The sequence below is a fragment of the Jaculus jaculus genome, chromosome 3 (genome assembly GCF_020740685.1).
Source record: "Jaculus jaculus isolate mJacJac1 chromosome 3, mJacJac1.mat.Y.cur, whole genome shotgun sequence".
Lineage (NCBI taxonomy): Eukaryota > Metazoa > Chordata > Mammalia > Rodentia > Dipodidae > Jaculus > Jaculus jaculus.
This window is the reverse complement of record NC_059104.1, coordinates 2,770,981-2,794,593: the sequence shown is the minus strand read 5'-3', so window position 1 is coordinate 2,794,593 and position 23,613 is coordinate 2,770,981. Positions and strand designations below refer to the sequence as shown.

Here is a 23,613-nt window from a genome sequence, read left to right as displayed (position 1 = left end):
CCTGTGAGCAGTTATCATGGTTGTAATTATTTGCTTTGAAAAATGTATGTTGGGGGCTGGAGAGATGGTTTAGCAGTTAAGTGCTTGCCTGTGAAGCCTAAGGACCCTGGTCCAAGACTCAATTCCCCAGGACCCACGTTAGGTAGCCAGATGGATGCACAAGGGGCGCACACATCTGGAGTTCATTTGCAGTGGCTGGAGGCCCTGGCGTGCCCATTCTCTCTGAATCTGCCTTTCTCTGTCACTCTCAAATAAACAAATAAAAATAAAAAAAATTAAATAATTTATGTTAGGAGCCAGGCATGGTGGTGCATACCTTTAATCCCAGCATTTGGTAGGCAGAGGTAGGACTGCCATGAGTTCAAGGCAACTGAGACTACACAGTGAATTTCAGGTCAGCCTAGAGGGAGACCCCATCTTGAAAACCCCCTCCCTTCCCCCCCCCAAAAAAGTTAGGGCTGGAGAGATAGCTTAGTGATTCAGGCGCTTGCCTGCAAAGCCTAACAACTTGGATTTGACTCCCCAGAGTACCTTTATAGCAGGTGGAGGGCCTGGTAAGCCTGTTCTCTCTCTCTGCTTGAAAAATAAAAATGTTTTTTAAAACATGTATGTTACAGAAGCTGGGCATGGAAGTACATGCCTTTGATCCCAGCACTTGGGAAGCAGAGGTAGGAGAATCTCCTGAGTTTGAGGCTACCCTGAGACTACATCGTTAATTCCAGGACAGCCTGGGCTAGACTGAAACCCTACCTCAAAAAACCAAATGTGGGCTGGAGAGATGGCTTAGCGGTTAAGCGCTTGCCTGTGAAGCCTAAGGACCCCGGTTCGAGGCTGTTCCCCAGGTCCCACGTTAGCCAGATGCACAAGGGGGCGCACGCGTCTAGAGTTCGTTTGCAGAGGCTGGAAGCCCTGGCGCGCCCATTCTCTCCCTCCCTCTATCTGTCTTTCTCTCTGTGTCTGTCGCTCTCAAATAAATAAAAAAAAAACCAACCAAATGTATGTTATAATCAAGGGTGGTGTCACACACCTTTAATCCTAGCACTTGGGAGGCAGAAGCAGGATTATTGTGAGTTTGAGAACAGCTTGAGACTACACAGTGAATTCCACATCAGCCAGGGCTAGATCAAGACCTTACCTCAAAACAAAAACAAAATGTTACAAACTATGAAGGTAAACTGGTTTCACACCCTAATTCTGGGTTTGGAATTATTTGTTGCTTCTTATGCCCACCAATTACTGTGGGCACCTGTGGCATTTTGCCCCCCCCCCTTCATGCCAGTGCTAATGGAGCTGGTAAGTAAGTGCACGTGAGAAAGGCAGCTCGTGTCCGTACTTCAAAACTGCCTCTCAAGCCAGCAGTTTCTATTCTACTTAGGATTTGAGAGGACGCACCTCCTTTTCCTACTGACTTGTAGTTGAAGCAAAAATGGAGGGCAGGGCGTTCCTGAGAATGCTACCTAGGATGACCACTCTTAGAAGGTGTCTCCCTTCCAACAGGCAGAACAAGCACTGCTGGACAGACAGGCTTCTGGTCATGTGACACCTCAATCCCTTTTCTAGGGTTGGTGGCAGGGGCATCTCAGCAGCCTGCACTTCAACTTTCACATGGAACCTAAGGGCAGAGCAAAAAGGCCAGTTCTCTGCAAGGCTAAGCCACCGTAAAGATTTACCACCATGAGTTTGAAGAAGCTGAGGTCTTATTCCACTTTTAAAAGCCAGGAGGGGCAGCTGCATTATGGAAGTGATGTCACTGGACATCAAGGCCACCCACTACAGAGCCTGACAAGGTCAGACAAGACACAACCTGCCACGTCACTCCCACCAACTCAGGACAGAGGCTGCCAAGGGGTACTTGCAAATGTCCTGGCTAGGATCTAGAACAGTCTGCTCCCCACAGCTCAAGACCAGGCTGCTCATGCCATGCTCTAGTTACCCAAGAGAGCTGCTCCCCAGACCTGTTCCACACTGGTTGTTTCTACAGCCCACAGCAGCAGAAGCCACTGCACCCAGGATAAATGTTAAGGGCTTTGGCACAATGAACCTACAGAACCAGGACAATGCCAGGATCATAATCTGCTTCTGGGCACCCTGGAGAAGGGCCCCGAATATCAGCCCTTAGCCCTAAGGGGAACTGCGCACACAGGAGTGCGGGGCCTCATACCGCGTGGCCTTTATGCCGCCCAGTGTATCCATTACTGGGGAATACATAACTACAGAAGGGCCTCAGCTTTCACAAGAGCCAAGCACAGAATGTTTGCTTCTTGGCTCCTCTCGGCTGTTGTCTGCATGGTCAATACAGCCAGAACAGACACTGAACTCAAGTGCTGGGACTGCAGGCCTGCGCTACCACACCTGGCTCAACTGTTTCTCAGAAAGGTCTTGTCAAATGCAACCAAATCCAGCCAAGACAAAAATTCTCTTACTTCAAGGCACTCCTCCTGTGGGACTAGGACTCGCAGCAGAGCAGAGCTGGGATGACGCCAGACAGGGAGGCGGCGCTGGCACTGAAAGAAGGCAGTGTGCGGGGAGACTCGGGGCTGAACAGAGAATGCGCGTCAGACTTTCACTATAAATTCAGATGTGGGAGGAATGTCCGACTACAGCAGTGACATGAAATCACAGGTCATGCGATCCTCAAGTACAGAGTTAAGAGGATATATACAATTAACAAACGAATAAAACAGCTGTTTGCTGCTGAGAGCTCTGAGGATTTCAGAGATTTTATTCCTGAGGTTTGGCTTGTCAGTCTGATACTTGCTGCTCACAATGCCCACCCTTCTTTAGAATGCCTGTCTTTAAGTCTACTCCAAAGTGCTACTGACACAAAAAAGAAATTCTTTGTGTTAAATTCATTCCATGAAACTGCATGGAGAAATTTTAGCACTAAGTTCAATCGTAGTGTGATGGATGTTTTCCTTACAGGTGTTTTATGTTATGGACAAGGCACTGAGGTCAGTGACACACTTGTCATCACAACAGAACTGTGAAGTAACTTTAGTTTGAAACCTGGTTTCACCAGTCTCAATATGAAGGGCCCTGGTCAACCTGGACCACCAAAACAAACAACCACCACCTGAGTGGCAGGACAGTTCTCATCTGTGGAAGGGACCAACACTCTTCTGACCAGAGTCTGGCAGGAGTATGCATGTACACAGTACACTGAGTTCCTCTCAAGATCAGCAGGGAACAGTGGAACCCCCAGGCTGACTTTCACCTAGCAAGCACACTGTCCTCACGACCACCAGTCACACTGTCGAGCAAATGGCTGATGAACAGAAGAAAATGCACACTTAAGATGCTTGCTTGTGCCGCCTCAAATAAACAAGCTCCATGTTGGGAAACTATCAGCTCAAAGCTGGAAGATGTTCAATGGATAAAATGGTTATTGTGCAAACATGAGGACCTGCACTCCATTTCCAGAGCCCAACAAAAACGCTGGGCGTGGAGGAGCTGGCCTGAAATCCCAATGCTGGACAGGGTTCCTGGGGCTCTTCAAGACAGAATGCATTATGATTAATTAATGAGTTCAAGTTGTGTATCTAAATATAGCCAAGTAGAAAGCGACAACTTCAGGTTATTTTTGAGTCCCTTTCATTAATAGTATCAATAACAACAAATTATTTTTATTGAAAGGGTAGGGTTTCCCTTTTTTTTTTTTTATTTTTATTTTTTAGGTAGGGTTTCACTCTAATCCAGGCTGACCTGGTATTTACTATGTACTTTCAGGGTAGCCTTGAACTCACAGTGATCCTCCTACCTCTGTCTTTCAAGTGCTGGGATTAAAGGCCATGTGCCATCATGCCTGGCTCTCAATTATTTTTATTTATTTATCTGAGAGAGAGAGGGAGAGAGAGGGGGAGAGAGAGAGGGAGGGAGGGAGGGAATGAACTCCAGATGCGTGTGCCCCTGTGCATATGGCTAACGTGAGTCCTGGAGAATCCCTCGACCCGGGGACCTTAGGCTTCACAGGCTGTGCTTATGTATGGGTATGCACATGTTGTGGGCAGGACACAACCTGGAGGTGTTGGTTCTCACTTTCCACCTTGAGACAGAGTCTCTTCTATTGTTTGCTGCTAGCCTGTGATCTTCAGGACTCTCCTAACTCTGCCTCCCATGGGTACATTGGGATTATAGATACATGTGCCATGGTGCTCAGCAGCAAGCATTTTCCAACCACTGCCCCACATCCTCGGCTGAAGTTATTTTCATGATTTTATTATGCATACATTAGGAAGCACTGATAAATTTTAATCTACCCTGGCTTGAGAATCAAGCATTTATCTAATAAAATGAACAAAACTTCCACACGCTGAAACAACAAATCAAGGGCTGGGGAAATGGATGGGTAAGTGGCTAAAGGAGCTTGCTTGCAAAAGCCTGCCAGCCCAGGTTCAAAGCCCCAGATCCAAGTAATGCTAGACAAACAAAGTGGCACATGTATATGGAAATCATTTGGAGTGGTAAGAGGCCCTGACACACCCATACCCCATGTCCCTCTCTCAAGTTAATAAATCAAGATGATAGAAGAGAGAAAGGAATAGCAATCAGAATAAAATGCCAGAAATCAAGAAAACAAAATACCCAGAACTCGGTAAAGGCTTGTCAAAGAATGGCAACAGGGCTCAAGAGGTGGCTCAGCTGTTAAAGGTGCCTACTTGTGAAGTCCAATGGCCTGCCCTGGTTCCATTCCCCAGGACCCACGAGAAGCCAGATGCAAAGTGGTACATGCGTCTGGAGTTCGTTTGTAGTGGCAGAAAGCCCTGGCATACTCATACTCTCTGCATGCCTTTCTCTTTCTCTCAAATAATTAAGATTTTATACACACACACACACACACACACACACACACACAGCCAGGTGTGGTGGCACACACCTTTAATCCGAGCACTTGGGAGGCAGAGGTGGGAGGATCGCTGTAAGTTCAAGGCCACCCTAAGACTACCTAGTGAATTGACCTCGAAAAACCAAAAAAGAATGGTGGTTAAGTACATAGCTCTTCAAGAACTACTCTATGGGTGAGGGGGTGGCAGAGGTCTCCAGCTGCTAAGCCATCTCTCCAGCCCCAGCTCTGAGTGGTTAATGAACATTCACTAGGTGTTGTGCAGCACTGGAGGGATTCCTTAGAGACCCAAGAGCACGACACTGTGGGTATTTACAGCAAGTCCACCTGAGAGAGAGGTCAGCGACCACTCACTTCTCTTCACAAATGCTCCAAAACTGTCTCTGGGTAAAGCATCCTATGTGCCTATTCCCGGGGAGGAAACTTCCAGAAACTTAAAGAGATCAGTGGCTGCCTCCACACAAACTACATTTGTCTTTAAAAGGGAGAATACTTTAAATGATGTAACTACCTCAACTTCCCCAACCACACTGACAAATGAACTTTACTACCACATACTGCACAGGGTACAGCCAAGTCACACTCCCACACTAGAGGCAACATACCAAAAGCAGGTACTTCCCAAATGGGAAAGCAAGTTCTTGCTGTAGGATCATCTACAATTCTTATAAGGCTCAGGAACATTTGAAGAAATTTTAAAGTCCTGCTCAGTGGCAGATTTTGAACAAATACAACAGTCACATGCCACTCCTACATGCTCTTCTTCATACTGGCAACAGAGGACACCACACCCCCTCCCCCCACACAAATTCTCCAGCCATATTATCTTTTTTTTTTTTTTTTCTTCTTCAAGGTAGGATCTCACTGTACCTCAGGCTGACCTAGAATTCACTATGTAGTCTCAGGCTGGCCTCAAACTCATGGTAATCCTCCTACCTCTGTCTTCTGAGTGCTGTGATTAAAGGCATGTGCCACCATGACCGACTTCCAATCATATTACCACCTGGTGCGAGGCAGGTGCCTCTGAAAGGAGCTTTTAGCTGTGAAGAGTGATATCTTAGGGCAGGACAACCCCTGCTCTGCCCCACCTAAATGGTCTTACCTCCAGTTCTAGCTTTCTTTACTCCCAAGGATTCAGAGTCTTCCAAGCCTCTTTTTCGATTTGCTCCCAGGATAATGTGATTGGGAAAAGTGTTCTCATGACCTCCACTCGAGGCACCATTATGATAGAAATGGCTCAGGTGATGATTCTGGAGGCTCAAGAGAAACTGGGTGCATTCCTGGAAACCCTGGGTTTGGGCAATGTCTGCTGCTGTCAGGCCACTGGCATTTCTCAGGCTGTACAACACAAAAACACCGAATTACATCCCACAGCATCTGACCCTGGTTTCCACTCCTGCTGAACTGACTAACTATCTGAAGGTGACATAAAATATCTACAGTACATATTCAAGGGAGCAGTCAATCATCCTAGCTCAGTAACTAACTTCTCTTATACACATTTGATTTCTAAGCAAGATTTGGGAGATAGTAATTTTAAAAAAAATCAACATACTAAACTTAAAAGAAAGGATCTTCCTGTTTAGCTTCTCAAAATGGTTTGTTGCATGTCAGTCTGAAGAATCTAAATTTACACCAACTTCAGACTTCCCTGAAGCTGAATTCTCAATTATCTGCATGTACTTTTAATAACCCATCCTCTAGCTTGAGTAAAAATCATTACAAACAAACATGTACTGACATTGTCCATGGCATTCAGAACCAGTGGCTTCCTAAAAACAAGAGTCATAGCTCAGCAACAAGCCAGATGTTATGCTGACACGTGACACCGTAAGTGGAAGATAGAAGGACGTCCTGACAGTTACCTACTATCGGCCCCATCATCTGAGAAAAGGTGAGTTTTCTTTCGGCACATTGGGAGCATTGCATGTTGGCATTCTACGGTGAGTGGGCATCTCCTCTGAAAAGCCATGCAGTACTGCCCAGGAGCTCATCCTCTAGGCTGGGTCCTGCTCTCAAAAGAAGCACCTCACCTGGCTGATACACTAAAAAGTAAGGGTCTTCGATTAAAATGCGAAGTGCTGGCAGAATTTAAGCTAAAGATCTGAATGAAACAGAAGCTGAACTTGTGAACACAAGTACATTGAATGAAAACCCAGGGGGCAAAAAGCGACTCCATACCTTTCATTCCTATCAAGCTAGCCATGCTTCAAGCCTGTGCTTGCTAGTTGCTGAAAAGGCAATGGACAAACAAGACTGGAGAGAACTCAGGGAAAAACTGTGGTCCTTAGATTACAAGGACAATCCCCATGTATCTGTGTTCTAGTGATCATGTGCATACAAGTCCATCCTTCCGAAGTACACACTCACTAAACATGCCTACTTGTACAAACAGGAAGGAAGCACAAGTAGTCCCCACTTGAAAGAAAGGCTCAAGTCCAGGTAAATGAGATATACAGGCAAGACTCAGGAATGTCAGAAATCAGAACTTAAAAAAAAAAAAAGCAATTGTTAGGAACAAAAATTACCATTTTAAATTATAGGACTTTGTAGCTGTGAAATCTGATGACGATCATTTCAAGCATTTTTACTGATACATGAATTAAAAGGACATACAATAATTATTTATCCAAACAAAGTCCTCCTGTCCCCAGAGCAGGGTTCACACCCACATAAGGTGCTCTGCTCAGCTGCACAGCTGGGGATTCTCAAACTGCGGCATTGTTTTCAGACATGAGACAAGATGGTTTAGACAGCTCTACTTTGTCAAGATACATACTCTGCTACGTATTTTTACAAAACAAATCTTAAATATGAAAAGAGAGAGTATAAAACAGAGCTCACAAATGATCATTTCTACTGGCTCACCAAAATCAAAACTATTAGAAATGAAGCCAGGCACGGTGGCACATCTTTTAATCCCAGCACTTGGGAGGCAGAGGTAAGAGGATTGCTGTTGAGTTTGAGGCTACCCTGAGACTACATAGTGAATCAGCCTAAAGTTAGAACCTACCTCAAAAAACAAACAAAAACTACAGAAATGAGAAGAAATCACTTAATAGTAGGCAAGGTAAAAGCACTGAAAAGCCTAGAGTACTAAAGAGTACTCTTCAGGTAGACAGAGGATTAAAAAAGCAACTGCAAAAAATGCGCAAATACTGTATTTTAATAGCATTTACTACACGCCCATTCTGTGTATGTGCGCACATGAGCCTGCAATGGGTGTGGAGGCTGGTAACAGGGAGACTCCCAAAGACTGTGCCAGTCTGCACTTTACAGCAGTAACTGGCTCATCTGATCACCCACCACAAGTAATCAAGACTGGTACACCACTCTTACTAAGAGTAGAACCAAGCAAACTTCAGGTGTTTTAGGCCTTGCTTCCCCCAAAACTTACTTGAAAAGAAAGGCCCCAAGAAGGATGACGGCCCACCCATGTGTGCCTCACAAAGCAGCAGCAGCAGCACACGAGGAGTGCCGACCCCACGTCAGGCTGGGATCCTCACCTGAGTCCACTGGATGGAAAGTGAAATTCAAGCAGGATGGGGACCAGGAGGAGGAACTGCTAATGTCTGCTGCTGATAAAACCATAGCCAGCCACAACCCTTCCTCTTGTGCCTAGATGTCCTACCACTTCCTCTCCTGCTCACCTGCACTCCCTTCCTGGGTGAGCCACTTCCACTTCTCAGCCCCCCACAGGGCAGCTTAAATGAGGAGTGCTGGAATGAACCAAACCAGAGAGCATCTGACCCAGGGGCAGCACTTCTGCTGAGAAGGGCCAAATAGTAACTGTAGCCCACACATTCTCAAATCTAAAGACAACTCTTGTCACCTTAAAAGCAACAGCACACAACTGCAGCCATGACCTAGCAATCACGTAGGGACAATGAGATCTGAATCCCACATAATTTTATGCATTATACAATGTTTTTTGTTCAACTTGCATCTAAAAAAGTAAAGACCATTTTTAGCTTATGGGCTATACAAAAACAAGGCAGGGGCCAAATCTATTTCTAACACTTTAACCAAAATGATGGCACCTGTTAACTATCCTTCTGCGATTACGTCTCGATTTCTTGAAAATCTTCCTGCTGACTTTGTGCTCTCTATTAGATTCACTATTTACTCAAACAAAAACGTAACTGTAAAAACTGCCAAATCTGAGCCAGTCATGGAGACACATGCCTTTAATCCCAGCACTCAGGAGGCTGAAGGAGGAGGAACCCCATGAGTTCAATGCTAGCCTGGACTATATAACGAGTTTTAGGCTATCCTAGGCTAGTGTGAGATCCTGCCTGAAAAATATAAAGAGGAAAAAAGTTTTTAAATGTGTCACAAAGATCAGATACCAAGAAAAGTATCAAGAGTTAGACCAAGTTTCCGTCACCACACTGACCATTCTGTCACTGAATCTAAGCACCTCACAGTGAAATCCACAAAGTTACATACACAGTGAAAACTACTTCTGAGGTCTGAGGTCCTTAAACTATTTATAATCAGAGGCTGAAAACTGCTGCGGGATTCTACATCAAAATTAGAATAATCGCTAAATTACATAGTTCTCAAAATAGGAGGCTTTATTTTTGCAATGCTGAGGATAAATTCTGGGCCTCATACTAACAATGAGCCATACCCTTAGACTTCAAAATACCTGTTTTTTTTTTCTCCCCTCAAAACAGGATTTGATTTTGCATGTGCATTTGTATATACATGAGGACACACATGCAGGGACGGGAGTTGATGTGTCTTCCTCATCCCTCCCTACTCTATTTACTGGGGCAGTGCCTCCCACTTGAATTCGGGGCTCCAGTCAGCTTGCCCTGGGATACTGTCACCAGCTTCCAAGCAGGATGCCAAGCCCTCCTCGGTGCCAGGGTGTTAACTCCAACCCCCACACTTGCAAGGCAAGTCCTTTACCTATCCACTGAGCCATCTCCTCAGCCCCCAAATACCTATTCTTAGTTAGAGGCTCAGGTATTTAAGTTCTGTTTCCATGCATGCTCTCATTTTGTTAAGGTGGCTACAGTTCAATGTTAGTGTTTGAACAGGCAAAGCAATAATCTTGGTTACAAAGTACAATTTACTATTTATGTTTTATGTAGGTATTTTCTAAAGTTCCCTGGAAGGAGGACACATGAGCAAGATGACTTACAACTTAAGTCAGTCTATGGTCACTCCACTTTGGGGCTAGTGCTTGTGAACAGTTCATCCTTCAGTCTCTGGTCCAACATTTGCTAGGTCTGTTATAGGACCACACAGGCATCCTTACCAATCCCAGTGCCAGCTACCTACTGGTAAGGACAAAACCTGAACCACAGTATGCACACATACTTTTCTAAGAAGGAGAAGCTGTTAAAAACACTCTTAAAGACAATGCTTTCAATAAAAACTGTGGGAGATGTCAAACTATGCAGTGCATCTTTAAATTCATCTTTAGATTTAATATACACTGAAGTTATCATCTCAGTGATGTGCTTGGACCCAGACTGTGAATGACCCACAGTTTCTTTCTATCCATGTTCGACAAGCAAAGTTTGTACCAGGTTGTTGCTAAAAAGCCCTCATCCATTGTGGTCCCAATATACACTGAAAAATCTATTATTAAAGCAAGCAGAGATTTTCAAAACCTCTGGCTTCTAAGCATTAGCTTTAAAGGAAGTTGGCAGAATTAGACATTCAGGCTGGCAAGCTGAATTTGTTGTAATTTCTATGGGAATACTAGTTCATTAACCTTCCCTGAAGCTATGAAAGCACAAGACACTCATTTCCCACAATACTTCATAGCACTTTTTCACTGGCAGTGTTGGGGAGCAAGCTAAGCACCACATGGCTGGGTCACACCTCCAGGACTCTTGCTAGTCTTCAGGGTCACAGAGCTAATATGCAGGAAGATAATCTTAAATTCAGATTGAATACTTTGCCAAAGTGGTAAATGTGAACCAGACTGGCTTTGCTAAGTTAAAATAAATTCATACTTTTCTGTAAGAGCATTGTGAATGGAGTATGAAATTTTACTGTACTTACAAAGTCCTACCAAGAAACTTTAGAGTCAAATTATCCCCACACTGAGGCCAGGTAGCTCCCCTTTGATCTTCCACTTACAGCGCCACATTGCCAGAGAGAGAAGCCATTCTGATGAGAACAGTCTTACTTTCAATTAAAATAACATCCACAGATCAAGAAAGACCTCAGTACAATTTTTAGTATCCTCAGGTGTCACATCACCTTTGGGATATTTTCTTTTCATTAATGCCATGTGACAATAAACGATACACAATTTTTATATAAATATTTCTGTTAAAATTCTGATCTGAATTTAGCTATTGTTAGTTTACAAATAAAAAAGGTAGATATCATAAATTAGGGTAAGCAAAGCATGCAAATCTAAAGAAACTAATCTGAATTCCTAGATTAGCGTTAAGACCAATCACCGCAACAAATACCTCAACAGCATGCCTTGTGTGCAGAAAGGAAGCGATACTGAACATTCACTGCCACAACCGTAAGGTTTCGGAGAAGCACCTGTGGCAGTTTCAGCAGTTTCTATAGGAACGCTCCCCCTTTCTAGGGTTACTTGAAAAAATCAAGTCAATTCGAATTACGTAGCTGTAAGACATCGACATGTGTAGTGTTTACAGGTTCAAAATCTTCTGCGTGACTTTAATTGGGCAATGGCTCATACACAGGAAACTTACATAATAAGGGATCACATTTGCAGGCAACATTTTGGATTAAAAATACATACACACATGAGGTGCAGAGGCAGTCACAGAGCGAAGCCCCGGCATGTGACCACCCTGACCGTGAGCGACAGCTCCAGCTCTGCCTTCAAGAACCTCTCATAACTTTGCATGAAGCCAATTTAAATATGTCAGTATTTTAACACAAGTTTAACAGTATGGACTAAAAACCATCAACTCACGATTCTGGTTACTTTAAAATTTGGTATGCTGTATCGCAAATACATTAGTAACTATGCCTAGATGGAAATAAGCAAATAAATGGAATCATTAAAAAAGGATAAAAAACATTACTGAATGTCCATTTGTACAAAATATTAGCAAACATCTGAAATTATTTCAGCAAAAGAAATACATGTGTATTTTTAACCCTTTGGTATCCAAATATATAATTATGAAGACTTTCTTAAATATATTCTCCAGTTAATAGGAAGAAACTATTTTTTTTAAAAAAAGTTTCTACCTGAACAGTTTGGTGCCAAGTTTTCGTTTCAATTTCAACATTACTGTAGACTTTTATGTTGCCAACTGAACCACAATTATGTTTGCATACATTAAAATATAAGAATGACATTCAAGGAGTTTGATGAGTATTTACTGTATTTTCAGTGTAACTTAACAAAGACGAGAAAACCTGGGATTTGGAAAACGTTGGTTTGATGTTAAAGCAGTATTTTTATTTATTTGAGAGAGAGGAGAGGCGGAGAGAGGGAAAGAGGAAGAGGGGCAGGGAGGGAGAACAGGCACGTCAGGGCCTCCAGCCACTGCATAACAACTCCAGATGCGTGCACCACCTTGTGCATCTGATTCATGTGGGTACTGAGGACTTGAACCTGGGTCCTTAGGCTTTGCAGGCAAGCACCTTAATTGTTAAGCCACCTCTCCAGCCCAACAGTAGTATTCGAAATCTAAATTATTATTCAAGCTGTTAGAAAAAAAAATTCTAAACTGAGTCTGTCAACAACTTTGGAACTTGTCAGACCCTGTCTGCACCTGTGTGGTGGCAGAACTGCAATAGCTGTCTTGACAAATCATTCCTCCATCCTGGGTGCAAGAGAAAGGGACAAGTAGCAGCATTATCAGGTAAGTCTGTAGTAGAAAAAAATCAGAACGGGAGCCAGTATCAGGAAGAGATAGTGAGTGGGATTCAGAGGGGGTAATATCAGAACACTTACTTCATAGTCAGGAGTAATAAATCAGAAACAGACTGTCATTCTGAAGAACAAGTAAGTGACTAACACCTGAAAGCACAACTTAACACCCAACACAGTGAAACTGAGGTGGGTCTGTCGGGGCCACAGGAGTTACAAGTGCACTTCTGACAGTAATACTTTTAAGTACATCCATGTATTTGTCCTGGCAAAAATTTCGCATCCAATCTTCCATGGGGTGGGGTCTGTGGTAAGTTAATAAAAGTGGATTGTGATAGGCACCACTTGTGAGCCAAATTAACCCTACTCTATGTAACAAACGCTACGTGTTCAACAGCATGCTTGCAGCATTTTGTTACTAGCACACTTTAGGCTTCTATTCCAGATAGTTGTGCCGGTTCCTAAGACAGGCAAGAAAGCCTGTTCTACCAGCAAGCCACACTCACCTTGCTTCTCACCTCAAGCTATATAGTTGCTTTGCCAGCTATCAAGCTTGGTTGGCAAGCTTGCTCTTGGGTTCACTGTAACCACCTCAACAAGAGGTAGCAGCCCCACTACTTAATCTGTTCCCCTCCCTCAGAAGCCCTGGCTTCTACAGAAACCCTCTCCTGCTGGGGGTGGTGGTGGTGGTGGAGGTTGCCATCAGGAAGACCCACACCATGTGCAACTAACTCAGATGCAAGGGCCAGTGTGCCTGGCCTTCCACCTGCATCCAGCTAAGTCTCTATTCCTATCTGCAGAATAAAGAATTGCTATTTTCTTTTTAAAAAAATTTTTTTTTGTTGTTCATTTTCATTTATTTATTTGAGAGTGACAGACATAGAGAGAAAGACAGATGGAGGGAGAGAGAGAGAATGGGCGCGCCAGGGCTTCCAGCCACCGCAAACGAACTCCAGACGCGTGCGCCCCCTTGTGCATCTGGCTAACGTGGGACCTGGGGAACCGAGCCTCGAACCGGGGTCCTTAGGCTTCACAGGCAAGCACTTAACCGCTAAGCCATCTCTCCAGCCCAAGAATTGCTATTTTCATAGCACAGACAGGGAAACTGTTTCAAGAATACTAGAAGCAAACGTAATTAAAAGGCTCAGAAGTGCCGTCAGTAACAAATTTAAGCAGGAGTCTCGGAAGACTCACAAGCCAGGCGACCTTGTTGTGTCAATATGCACTCTTCTAATCAAACCCTCCAACTGAAGCCACAGCCAATGCGGGCTGCAATGAATCATTATGGGTAGAAAGGTCAAGGAGCAGCATCACAAGGTGACACACTCAAGACACAGCATCAGGTGCTTTAAGGTACACAAACATTTATTTGGTCACAGGATCAAGATTTGATCCTATGTATTTTGATTTTTGGATGCAGACAATGGCAGGTACTGATGACCATCACATAAGCCAGAAGTAGAGGCTCACATGGAAAAGATAACTTGGCACCAAAACTCAAGATTCAAATTAAGAAAAGAAAACAAAAGTCCATTAACATACTCACGTGTGGTGCTAGAAAATTTAATACGATGCACAGCAGCTGAAATGCGTTATCTTACAGTTGCCACCTACATTAACAAGTAAGTTATAGAACACACCATTCTAGCCATTGACACTTAGTATAGTTGCCCTCATTATCTACCCGATGACCATGAAGGGCTCAACTTTAGACTTTGGCCACTTTAATGTGGCAGATATAAAAAACAAAAAACAGAACAGTAGAAATGAAGAGCAAAACCATTCATTTATAAACAGCAGTTTGAGGCAGCTTTTAATCTATTTACAGAAGGAAAATCATTATTATCACCTTATTATAGAATATAAAATAAAAAGTTAACAATCTAGCCCATTCTGAAATGGAAAGAAAGAGTAAATTTAATTAAGTAAATTAATGCTATACCTTTGATAGTAAAAGAAAAAAAAACTTACTTAGTGGGACTACACCTGACCATATAAACAGAGTATTTAGGGACCTAAACAGACCTAGGCACCATTATTTTGGGGATCTGAATTGTTGCATGTTGGCAAATTAAACAGGGTAAACTATAAAACTGTGCAGAACAGACATCAAGAAGCAATTCTCAGCTCTGCTCACTAGCAGAACTGGCACGTAGATGCTCAATGACCACACACAACAGCAACACGTAAGAGCTTGTGTTCTGACTCCAGGCCAAAGATTCCTAATTCTAAGAACTGCTTTTGGCTAAGCAGCTAAATGTTTCTCCTCAAAATAAAAAAATGGAGAAAAAGTGAGTGCACAGTCCAGGGCAGTCACCGTAATGCAGGGTCTCGAGGGGTGGCTCCTGCACTGAGACGGGGACAGACTGGCCCACGAGGCCATACTCAGCCACACCTGGTGTTAAAGACACTTGAGGGTCCTGTAATTAAGGACAGAATTGTAAATAAAAGATGCTCATATTTTAAGATATCTACTTTTATTTAAAAAAGGATATAGTGATATTTATTGGCTCAAAGGATTACACTAACCATTAAAATGAATAAAACTAACATCTTTGTAATAATATGTCCAGGACTAATTAGAGTATTATTTAGAAAGTAAGTTATTAAAAAGATCAACTTTAATTATCCATTATTTCTATAAAGATAATTAAGCAATTTCGTCAATTATGTCATGTGAATGTATTTTATAATCAAAGTTTCTATTAAAGATCTGTTTCTAATGTAAACACAGCTAATGAAACTGCATCTACAATTTTCAAGCAATTGAGAATCATCTTAATGTTTTAAAATTATATAATATATAGCCACATCATTGGTTGTTTTTACATTACCTTAAGTCGTAAGTCACAAGGGTCCTTAAAATGTAGTTCATAAATGCCTTATTATTTTTTTTCTGAGACAGGGTTTCATTTAACCAAGCTGGCCTCAAAAGTTCTGACCCTCTTGCCTTAGTCATCCAAGTACTGGTAGTACAGGCAAGAACCAACCATGCCTGGCCAATGCAGGCCCTATTTAGACCAGCAACCCTGTGTAAGTAAAGGAGCACACTCAGCTAATGGCATATCTTGCTAATAACTAACTCATCAGCCAGGACACTGCAAGCTCACCAGCCTCGCACAGGGGTGTCCGTGATGTGACCTGTGGGGCTTTGCCATCAGGGTCTATGGTCAGAATTTACCTCAATACAGAGTCAAGACAGTGAAATGGAAACCAAAGGGTTAAACTAAGTTTTACAGGGTTTACTTCTCCCAATGTTTCAGATTTCTCACTTCCAATTAGAATGAAGTAGCTTCTAATAATTTTTTGTGACTTATTCAGATTGTTTTGGTTATTGTAGCTATCTATGGCTTACACTCAACATTTTAAGGGTGAAAAACTGCATCCGTTTTGTTAATGCTGTGAACTGTGAAGAAAAATTTTACAATATAAAAAAGTTAAAACAAATGAATTTAGTATTTACTTAAATGTATAATGCCGTGACTAAATACTGATTTGCATACAAGATCACATTTCTGAATTAATATGCTTACACACTAAGGTTGTTCTAGCAGATGGTAAAGACTAGTTAGTTCATGTAAGTGGGACTAAAATGAAAACATTCCAGAATAATGCCTTTGGTACCAAAAACAGCCAATGTGAAGTCTTTACTATTGGCAGTCCCACTTTCTAGGAAGCCGTACTTCACAATTCTTAAAAAAAAAAAAGTAACGTTCTCACCCTTGCTAAGATGAGGACATCCACACTTAGAAATGCTCATTGTCTTTTAAGACTGTTTTGAGCCAGAGAGAAGCCTAAAGATTTCTACTGCAACCTAACCACAGTCACTTCCTTTGGAGTTCAAACAGGGAAAAGACCTGCCAGTGACACTCCTCCTCAGTGGCCAAGTCAATGACACCAAGTTCCAAACCAATAGTCATGGAACTCAGCCTGCTTAGTGAGATCAGCTTAGCACTCACACTTCTCACTGACATCACCTGCCCCAAAAGGGGCAGGGCTTTTGCTTGCTCTATATGCTGCTTCTGGTGTGAGTGTGGAAACATCTCTGGTGGGAGGAATAATAGAAGGCACTTACTCGGTGTGAGCCCCGTTCGCCACCAGGGCACTGATGCACTCGAGGCTCCCAGAGCGGGCCGCCTTGTGAATGGGAGTTTCCCCCTCACAGTCCTGAAACACAACAAAAGCTCAGATCAGACTAAGCTGTCCACACTGTGAGGCAGAGTGACCAGCACAGGTCAGAGCCCTCTCATCATGCATCTCTAAAATAAAGTAACGTGGTGAGCAGAATGTGAAGCAGAACACAGGAAGTAAATGCATGAAGGGAGAGGTAGCCATGGACCGAGAGACATGCCTTCCAAAATCGTTAGCCTCTGATAAGCAACCAAAGATCTGAGGAGGGGCCTTCTCTTATGGACAAGTGTGAATGCCATGAGAATAAGTATGATGTATGGAACACAAGATAACTGTCCTGTAGTAAGTTTTGGGCTCTTTAGAATCACACTGAAACAGCACTCCAGGCTAAGCAGCAGCACACATCTACCTTCTCCAGTCTACGCACACATGCCTCTACAGCTAGTGCAGTGCTGACCCAGTGTCCTGAACTGTCTATCTGGAATTGATCCGCACCCTATTTTAGACAAGATGATTCAGGGTCAGATAGGGGCAAAGAGAAGGAAAAACATGAGTCACTTTTCATTTAGTAAAGATACTGGAAGAGGCATCAAGGAGGCAAGGACAAAAGTGAGATTTAGGAAAGGTACTACGGAGCTTAACAGAGTCACAGTCCACACAGGTAACACAGTACAATGTTCCTAGGCTGTTGGTAAGAACCAAAGTAACTGTGATTGAAGAGACAAGCAATCAGGAGGCACTTGTGCCAGAAACATTCACCTGAGGCTGTGTCCAGGAAATCCCAAGGGCAAGTCTTCTATAGCACTTGATGCAGCCCTCCCCCCCCCCCCCGTCCCCCCTCCCACAAGCTGCAGCTGGCAGTATGGGGCCTACCTACCAAGTAATTAAGGGGTAAAAAGAAAAGGCAGGAGTGGGGCAGTGTAAATGCATTCACAAAGACACAACTACCAGAGAGGTAGGAAGAGAGGTGAAAGAAAAAAAGCAATGGATTCTTTAGTGAAACCACTGAGAAAGACTGTTAACTGCTTAGGACAAGGAGTATGCATCAATTTAAAGAAGGGTCTAAATGGTTCTAAAAGGAACACTTGACTACAAACAGGAAAAGTCCATTTTTGAACAAAGAGATGAAACAGCAAACTAGATGGCTATCTAAGAACTACCTAGTAAATCAGCATGCTTATAAAATCAAACAGAGAAGAGGTCTGAAATAAGGACAAGTAAATAAAAGTTAGACAAAAACACAAGAAAACTAACAGTTAGGTAAATCTCTGTAGAACATACTCCAAAAAGAAGTGATCAGTGCTAACCTTGGAACAAGAGAAACAACCCAAAAGCCAGAGGGATACCAAGAGTATGCAGAGAAAAGGCTGCTTTGTGGCCCACCTTTGAGGGCAGTGCACACTAAAGCCACATGCTACAGAGACAACTTCTGATAGAGTGAGAGGCAGCCCTCCATGGAAAGGGTGTTCAAGTCCCCAATTCCATCACATCTCCACAGTGTGCAGTACGATTTGAGAACCATCACAAATTCTATGCGAAAGCAGGGGAGGGGAAAGATACCCGAAGTCCCAAGATAGGCAGAACGGGTTACTGTTCCCTGTTGTATCTCATAAGAAAGTCAGTCTCACTTCCTCTTCAGGAAGTGTGCAACACAGAACCTGCAGACAGCACTGTCATTTCACAGTTCACCTGCAAGACGGCCAGCTTCTGCACGAGCCTCCCACAGGGAGCAAGGAAATGTACATGGAAGTGCCAGCAGCTAACATGCCAAGAGGTCAGCAGAAGTAATGCTAGGGCAGATTCAAAAAATTGACCACAAAAACAATGACAAAGACTTGTGTATCCAAAGATGAACCATCAGTGTACAAGGCACTGCCAGAAGGCTACTGTGCCTTGAGGGCTGCTGGGAGTCCATCTAGAAGCTGAGGCTTATTTGTGATTACAGAGCAAGCTAGTGTCTGCAAATGGAGAATTAAGAAGCTACCATTAGCAACCCATGGCATTTGGGGAGGAATTCCAGGACACTTGCTTGTTTGCTAAGGGAACCCAGGACACTCTGGCCATATGAACACCCACCCACACAAGGCTGCGAAGAGAGGCTTGGAGGGTCTACCTGTGGAAAGCAGAGGGCAGAAGGCACCTCCGAGGATGGCGCAGGACACTGGCACATCCTCAGGCCACATTCTCAACATCTGCTGTAAGGTACTAGTTGAAAGTGGTTTCCAGATTTTAAAAGGCCTACAAAGTAGTACTGGGCATTTTCTTTAGACCTCTATAGATGATTTGTAACAACTTAAAATTAACATACAGACAATTCTATACTTAAATTCCTCCCATATTAACATTTACCACCATACATGGGATTACTCATATTCTATTGATAGAAACTTGTTGGCAACAGAACCTAAATTCAAACTCACAGTACCCATTCTACTCTGAGAGCAGGAGGCAAAAGTATGAATGTTGAAAGCCAGAGAGAGAGCTTAACAGCTAAGGTGCTTGCCTGTGAAGCCTAAGGACCCATGTTCTATTCTCCACATCCCATGTAAGTCAGTCACACAAGGTGATGTAAGCATGCAAGGTGGCACATGCTCACAAGATGGTGCACATGTCTGGAGTTCGAGTGGCTGGAGACTCTGGACACAAATTCTCCCTCCTCTCATTAAAGAGAGAGAGAATGGATGTTGAGATGAGTGGTTGGACAAGCTGGCCCTGCAAGGTACAGGTGCAGGAGAAAAGAGCAACTCATGTGCATAGAAACAACATGGCCTAAAGGCATGTGTGGTGCAGAGGGAAGGAAGGAAAGGGAGTGTGGTGTAAAGTTGTCCCCACTCAAGTCTCACTGAGGCAAATGTGGGCCTCTCCTCCACAATGTCTTCACTGCAAGTCGAGTCTCTTAAGAAGAACAAATGTGCCGGGCGTGGTGGTGCACGCCTTTAATCCCAGCACTCGGGAGGCAGAGGTAGGAGGACTGCTGTGAGTTCGAGGCCACCCTGAGACTCCATAGTGAACTCCAGGTCAGCCTGGGCTAGAGTGAGACCCTACCTGGGGGGGGGGGGGAGAACAAACGACCTTGCACCCAATTTCCTCTATCCCTGTTTCAGCCTGGGTCCCATGGTCTCTTATACTAGATGGGTTGTAGAGCTATCCTCAGGAGAGGGATGACAGCTTCTCTGCACCTGCTATAACCAAGAATGAATGTGATGGAATAGTAATAAAATTCCTTTGGATGCAACAAAACACTGGTGACTACTTGCAGAAAAATATGTGACAAGGAATAAAAAAAGGTTCACATAATGGCCCCAAGCCCATGGCAGGTCCCTAGGACGGCTCCAGTTCAGACCATCTACTGGACACCTCTGCATCAACAGGCAGTATAAACACGTACTTAGAGAAACCTAAAGTACACCCTAACAAACCTGGCTCACTGTGTACTTTATCTAAATCTAAACCCTTTGCCCCTCACTCCTCAAACCACGCAGACATTTAGCACCCTTTCTTCATCTGGGCCTCCTCCCCTTGTGCCTGAAGCAGACTTAAGCCACTCACTCTACAGTGTCTGTGAAGTACAGGCAGCTGTGAGCAGGAGCCAGGAAATCTGGGCTCTGGGCCAGCTGCCTTCAGTTACCAAGCTGTGACCTTGGGCAAATCATGGGATCATATCTAAGCAAGTCAGATACTAGATAAAAGCACTCTGTAAACTGGATGCATGCCTCTGGAAAAGCCTGTTACCCACAAATGACTGAAGGAACGCATTCCAGCTTGCCTCAGGTAAAGACATCAAACTCTAATTAAGGCCTCAAACGACAACAGTATTTTATGAGTAAGTAACTCGAAAGGAAAAAGAATTCTTACCGGTTTATTAATGTTGGCCCCAGCTTGAATCAGCCATACCAGGCACTGAGGATGTCCTCCGAAAGCAGCGATGTGGGCTGGGGTCTGGGCATAGCGGGTGGTAGAGACATTCAGCGTGGCTCCAGCTCTTACCAACTGGATTAAGCATTCCAACTTCAGACACAGGCGGGAGCACAAAAACATAGGGCATGTCAGCATAATACATGCTACACTACTGAAACTCCATACTGCTGACAAGTGGCATTTCTGTTACCATTCTATTGTAATTCCTTCCCAACAGCATGCAAAACTTAAGACATTTAATGGCTGAAGGCCCTGGTGTGCCAATTCTCTCTCAAAAAAAAATAAAAAGTTCTATCAAGGCTGGAGAGATGGCTCAGTGGTTAAGGTACTTGCCTGCAAAGCCTAAGGATTAGAGTTCGATTCCCCAGTACATGTAACGCCAGATGGACAAGGTGTGCATGTGTTGGAGTTCGTTTGCAGTGGATAGAGGTTCTGGCGCGCCCATTCTCTCTCTCCTTCTCAAATAAATATTTTTTTAAAATTCTATCAAGGACTGGAGAGATGGCTTAGCGGTTAAGTGCTTGCCTGTGAAGCCTAAGGACCCCAGTTCAAGGCTCGATTCCCCAGGCCCCACGTAAGCCAGATGCACAAGTTGGCGCATACATGCGGAGTTCCTTTGCAGTGGCTGGAGGCCCTGGCGCACCCATTCTTTCTCTGTGTCGCTCAAATAAATAATTTAAAATATTTTTTAAAATTCTATCAAGACTTTCGTACATATAACATTACAGTGGTAGGGAGGTCACAAAAATTTGTGTAGCCTTTAGTAAACTCTTTACAGTGACTGTTTTCCGCAGTGTGCTTAACTATTTTTTACATGGTACCAGCTATCAACACTTATACCCTACATTACTTTTCCGGACTTAAAAAAACTCAATAGAAAGAAAACTGTAAGCAAAACAATAAAAAGCCACAACACGGTTGCGTTCTGCACATGACCTTAACTCAAAGACTGACAAGTGAAGACTACTTTATAGCCAGGCCCCAAAGTGCCTCAATTTTCTAGTCAACTCTCATGGTCTACAATCTGCAGTTTCTGCTCAGCTGACCAGATGGTAGTTGGCACAGAAGGTATTCCTGATGCAAACTATTCTCTGCTCTTGAGAGGAGACTTCTCAAGGACAAACAGCTCCCCAAGGACTGATCACGACAAACACTTCTAGGAGTTGAACCTCACAATTGGGATTAACAGATCTAAAACTTTATATGGTAAGAGTGAAGGCTGGGGGAACCGCCTTCAATCTGCAAAGGGGAAAATGAAAGTATCGGGGCTGGAGAGATGGCTCAGTTGTTATGGAACTTGCCTGCAAAGCCGAACGACTGCGGTTCGATTCCCCAGTACCCATGAAAGCCAGATGAACAAAGAGGTGCATGCATCTGGAGTTTGTTTGCAGTGGCTGAAGGCCCTGCAGGCAGGCAAACTAGCTAGCTTAGCCCAGTGTGGTGGCGCACACCTTTAATCCCACGGGTAGCTGAGGTAGGAGGGTCACTGTGAGTTCGAGGACACCCTGGGCCAGATCCAGAGCCTACCTCGGAAAACCAAAAAAAAAAAAAAAAAAAAAAAGGAAAGGAAAGGAAAGGAAAGGAAGGACAAATCGAAAGTATGAACTGCTGGTAAGACGAGCAGGTGTCAAGCTCTGTACACAGGAGAGGGCTTGGCACGTGTAATGTGGTTAACCGGGGACAGAGGTCGCAGGGCGTGGGCCCGCCAGCTATGGCTTCAACAGAGGAAACTGGCTTTGGAATTCTGCACAGTGCTGTTACAAGGCATATCGTAAAAGCAGGTAATTAGAGGGTTTAATAACCACCGTGCAGGGCGCTCAGGGAGCAAATGGGCTCACAAACGCCCGGGGAGCTGGGGTACCCGTGTACGTCGCCCAACGCGGAAACCGTCTGAAAGGAGGGAGGGCGCCGGCGCTCGCGGGCTGGAAGGCGTGGCCGCTGGACCCGGGGCTTTCCAAGGCCACGCCGCCTGCAAGGCCGCATGGCTCCGAGCAGCTGGACCCGCCCAGCGGCCGCCCTCCAGAAGAACCGCGAAGCGTTGGCGGGCGGTGTTTCGGAAGTCGTGGGGCCACGCACTCCATCACGAGAAGCTACCTCCGGGTGTCCCCGAGGGGAAAGGAGGCTCCGCGGCCGCCTCGGGCGGGGAGGCGGAGAGCCGCTCCACGCGCGCCGCCCATGCGCAGGCGCTCCTCGGGGCTCCCGGCACGCCCCGCGCCCCCCGGGGTCCTCGCCGCGCATGCGTCCTGGTCCTTAGCGGCGCGGGCTCCGCCGACCTCGTTTCCGCCGCGATTTCCCAGCACGCGCCCCCCACCCCGACCCTGACCCCCGAGGGGGGTTCCCAGATTCTGCGCCGCCGCACATGCGCCCTGCAGCCCTCGGTAGCGGGGGGGGGGGACGCCGGCGACCCCGATCCCTCCCAGGAAAAGCGCGGAAAATGGCGCCTTAAAGCGCCCGCGCCCACCTTGCCGAAGTGCGCGGCCCAGTGCACGGGCGTCCATCCGTAGAAGGAGTCCTCGGCGGCCAGGTGGGCGTGCGGCGTGTGCGGCAGCAGCGAGCAGAGCGCGGCCAGGTCCCCGTCGCGGCAAGCGCGATGCAGCGGGAAGCGGAGCGACAGCAGCTCCTCGCTGGAGAAGCCTGCCTCCACGCCCGCGCCCGCGCCCGCCGACATGGTCTGTGGTTGCCCGCGAGGCGCGCGCTGCCGGGCGACAGGACGTGCCGGGGAAGGCCGCGCGAGGACGCCGCCGCCCGAGCACAAAGGAGTGTGGCGCTCGGTCGCCGCGTCCCACCCGCTGTGGAGCTGAGCGCGCACTGAGGGCGGGGCCTGCGCGGAGGGGCGGGGCCTGCGAGCTACACCGGCCGGCGCCTGGGCCCGCTCGGGGTGGGGGCGCGGCCT

General features: G+C 45.2%; 1 protein-coding gene across 4 annotated transcripts in view; it reads right to left on the bottom strand.

The window, feature by feature from the left end:
• The window catches only part of Ankrd10 (ankyrin repeat domain 10), a 32,228-nt gene extending 8,825 nt beyond the window's left edge, over nt 1-23,403 (bottom strand). Inside the window, exons 1-4 of one of the 4 annotated variants that reach the window (XM_004663408.3) lie at nt 23,182-23,403; nt 20,658-20,810; nt 16,747-16,838; nt 5,943-6,178 (exon numbers count right to left, since the gene is read on the bottom strand). In XM_004663408.3, coding sequence (XP_004663465.1) covers nt 5,943-6,178; nt 16,747-16,838; nt 20,658-20,810; nt 23,182-23,388 — 688 coding nt within the window. In that variant the 5' untranslated portion in view covers nt 23,389-23,403. Of the gene's footprint in view, nt 1-5,942; nt 6,179-6,705; nt 6,874-11,283; nt 11,426-16,746; nt 16,839-20,657; nt 20,811-22,021; nt 22,132-23,181 lie in introns of those variants that run through there. The other 3 variants (XM_045146255.1, XM_045146258.1, XM_045146256.1) reach the window with 3 other exon arrangements.
• Between the last annotated feature and the right edge of the window lie 210 nt (nt 23,404-23,613).